This window comes from Phytophthora infestans, genomic scaffold, assembly GCF_000142945.1.
Source record: "Phytophthora infestans T30-4 supercont1.14 genomic scaffold, whole genome shotgun sequence".
NCBI lineage: Eukaryota > Oomycota > Peronosporomycetes > Peronosporales > Peronosporaceae > Phytophthora > Phytophthora infestans.
In genome coordinates this window covers 555,822-558,975 of record NW_003303745.1, presented here as the reverse complement: position 1 = coordinate 558,975, position 3,154 = coordinate 555,822, and the positions used below count along the sequence as shown (strand labels likewise).

The window sequence follows — 3,154 nt, the reverse complement described above, 5'->3', positions numbered from 1 at the left end:
CCGTAGGTTGCGGCTTAAAACACAGTACAACTAGGACCGAAGACCGATCATCTTGAATCCAAGATCCATGTCAGACCTCCTGACGACCCCGTCCGGATACGAAGGCCAGCGCGGATACATATAGCACCAACGTATGCTACAGCAGCTGTAACCGCCGTCACCACCCAGCTACTGAAGATTTGTTTCGATCGAATACAAACAGAAAGGTGCTCAGCGGAGGAAGCGGTTGCGCTTTGGGAGGCGCTGAAGCTAGAGGTGGCGCGTAGAACTCGGATTGCCATACGAGAGTGCAAACGTGCCTGAAAGCGAACGCTAAAACAGAAACTGATGAGGTTGGTCAAACAACAAAGGAGGGTTCAAGAAGAGAGATAAGGTCGGATCCCTTCGGTAGCCACTATCACTGATATCCGAAGACGGTCTGATTTTATACAACTCAGAGGGGCCCACCAAAGCGAAGCGACTTAGACGAGCTATCGCAGAGTGTAAGCAAGCACGGAACGAGTTGGGGCAACAGAAACGCTTTCAAGCTGCCACACACCGGACAAACAAAACAACTAAGTCCTTCTTCATGAAGACCTTCAGCAAATTCAACGACAACATCATACACGGATCAAATCCAGCGCCAGGAGGCCCTGCCAGAAACGTCCATGAAAAAGCGGATATCATGGCGGACGCGTGGAGGTGAATTTTACAGCCAGCTTCCAACTCACCCCTTCACATCAGTGAAGTCGAACTATGGATACCAACGGGTCTTGCGGCTACTGAAGCTCAAATGACAGTGGTAGCGACGATCACAGAGGAGGAAGTCCGCGCGGCACTGCGAAAATGCGAACGAGGCAAGGCCACAGGCCCTGATCGACTGGGGAATGGATGGCACCGAGACGTTGAAGATATGCTATGCCAGATTCTTACAGTGCTCTCCAACCTGTGGTACGATAGTGGATTCTTCCCACCTACGTTCTTGGATGTCGACATTTTCTGCCTTAAGAAGGGCGGCTCGTCGAGCAATGCCCCATCGCTCTCCGACTAAAACATTTTCATGAAGATACTAGCGGCTAGACTTGGAATTACTATGCCGGATCATAATTCATCCTAATCAGAATGGCTTCGTCTCGGGTCGTACTATACATGACACAATTGACCTCTACGACGCAGCACAGCACATGATACTGGTAGATGTAACTCCGAGGGAGGCGACAGCTCTCCTACGCGACTTCAAATAGGCATCTGACTCCTTGGATAGAGCTTTCATGCTCTCCATTCTACGGAAAAAGGCTATCCCGAGAAATTCGTCACGGCCATTGCAAACACATACGACGGGACTCGAGCACGGTTCTTAGTCAACGGAACCACGTCTAGATGTGTATTCGTCACCAGCGGGATCCGCGAAGGCTGCCCACTGGCGCCGATGTTATTCATCCTAGCGTTAGGTCCACTCTACCGTAAGATCGACGGATTCATGGGTACACGTGAAGTGATCGTACAATCAGAGGCAGGCCGATTCGAGCTCCGGGTAGCTGGATATGCTGGTGATACGGCAACGGTTGTCAGAAACCTAGCACAAATACCTGCGCCGCTACGGGTGGTGGAGATTTTCGGGCAGACATCGGGCTTACAGATTAATACAGAGAAGACGGTTGTGATCGCCCTACACCCACATGGGAAGACGCAGAACATGGCATTGCCATCTCCGCTGCGGTACCAATCCGCGGCCGCGAGTTGCCGATACTTGGGGATTCAAGTTGGAAACGAAATCGACTCTCTTTGGACCTAGACCAAAGCGGTTCAACAGCTGACGATCCGTCTCAGGCTGGCATGTAACAAACGTCTGACAGCCGACCAGCGTAGTCTAGTTGCAAGCGCGGTAATCATACCGAAAATGCTCTATTTTGCAAGACATGCCTGTCCTACCCCAGCTATTGTAACCGAGATGGCACGAAGAATCAAAAACTACGTCTGGCACGGGCGGTTCATTGGTCGCGATCTTGGCTGCACCCGGACCTGACCGTGTTGCCGAGTATCCTCGAGGCCTTGCCCTACTGGACATCAGAACTGAGCTTCTGGCGCTGATGGCTACACAATAGGCCAACGGGTGAGCAACGGCACTAGACATGCACATGACAAATTGGGAGTCGATGCCCGTAGGGCGCGGCAGAACGGCTACCACACCCGTAGCGATGTGAAGGCCAGCGAAATGGAGGAAACCGACATTGCATCTCTGAGCTGCTGGAGCTGGTCAGGATGAACAAGGTGGCAGCTGATGTCGTGGTGAAAGCGCAGGCCACGTTCACGTCGGCCTGCGAGTCGTACATGCACTGGTTCGTGGGTTTTGTGTGCCTTTATCAGCGGCGTACAATAACATAGGTACTGGCGCAGCCAAGACGAAAGCGAGTAGCAGAACCGCGGAGACGGCTAGAGCGTCGCGAACGCATACGAGGGTACGCCGGTAACCCTGTGCTACTTGGCATACGGCGGCAAGCAGCCGAAGGCGCAGTAGTAGCATAACGTGGGCATTGCAAAACAGAGCAGTAGATTTCAAAATATTAAGATGTATTGATGTGAAGATCACAAAATGAATTGGTCGAGAAAAAAAACACGGGTACTTGCTGGAGCGCTCTGGTCTTGTACAGTATCACATTGCTTCACCGGAAGTCGAAACGATCGGTACGGGAGGCAGAATTACCAGGTCTAGTGTCATGATTCTGTCTGTTTGACGTCGTCGTGTTTTGTGTAGTGGTGTTCCAGCGAGGTCCATTGCGATTGCACGCAGCGCATGTTGAACAGTAAAGCTCTCTGAATAAAGACCGTGGCGGCTATGGAAAACGGCGAAATTGTTGACGTGAAAACATTTCCTACATTTTGTGTATCCCGTGTCAGTCTTGTTTTTTTTTCTCCGCATCGAGCACAGCGGACAGGTCAATTGCCCTTTGTTTAGGTTTCCCATCACTTTCGAGTGTTCTGCTGGGTTTAGCCCGCTTCTTCGGGCTGCTAGGATCACGACATTTGAGATGCGCAGGCTCAGTTAGCTCTTATACAATCTTCAACTTATAATCGCGCAGTGTCAGCGAAGTCCGTCCGTCATTGAGAGGTTTCATCAGTGCGAACGCGTTGATTATGCAAATGTCAAGTGACCACGTTAAAGGAGACTTGGTGA

General features: G+C 51.3%; 1 protein-coding gene across 1 annotated transcript; it reads right to left on the bottom strand.

Annotated features, from left to right (window-relative positions):
• Positions 1 to 1,486: 1,486 nt before the first annotated feature.
• Positions 1,487 to 2,312, bottom strand: PITG_09127 (uncharacterized protein; the record flags this gene model as incomplete). Its single annotated transcript, XM_002903403.1, has 3 exons — positions 1,487 to 1,517; positions 1,875 to 2,073; positions 2,210 to 2,312. The coding sequence occupies 3 exons, from the start codon at positions 2,310 to 2,312 to the stop codon at positions 1,487 to 1,489; spliced, it is 333 nt and encodes a 110-aa protein (XP_002903449.1).
• Positions 2,313 to 3,154: the final 842 nt, after the last annotated feature.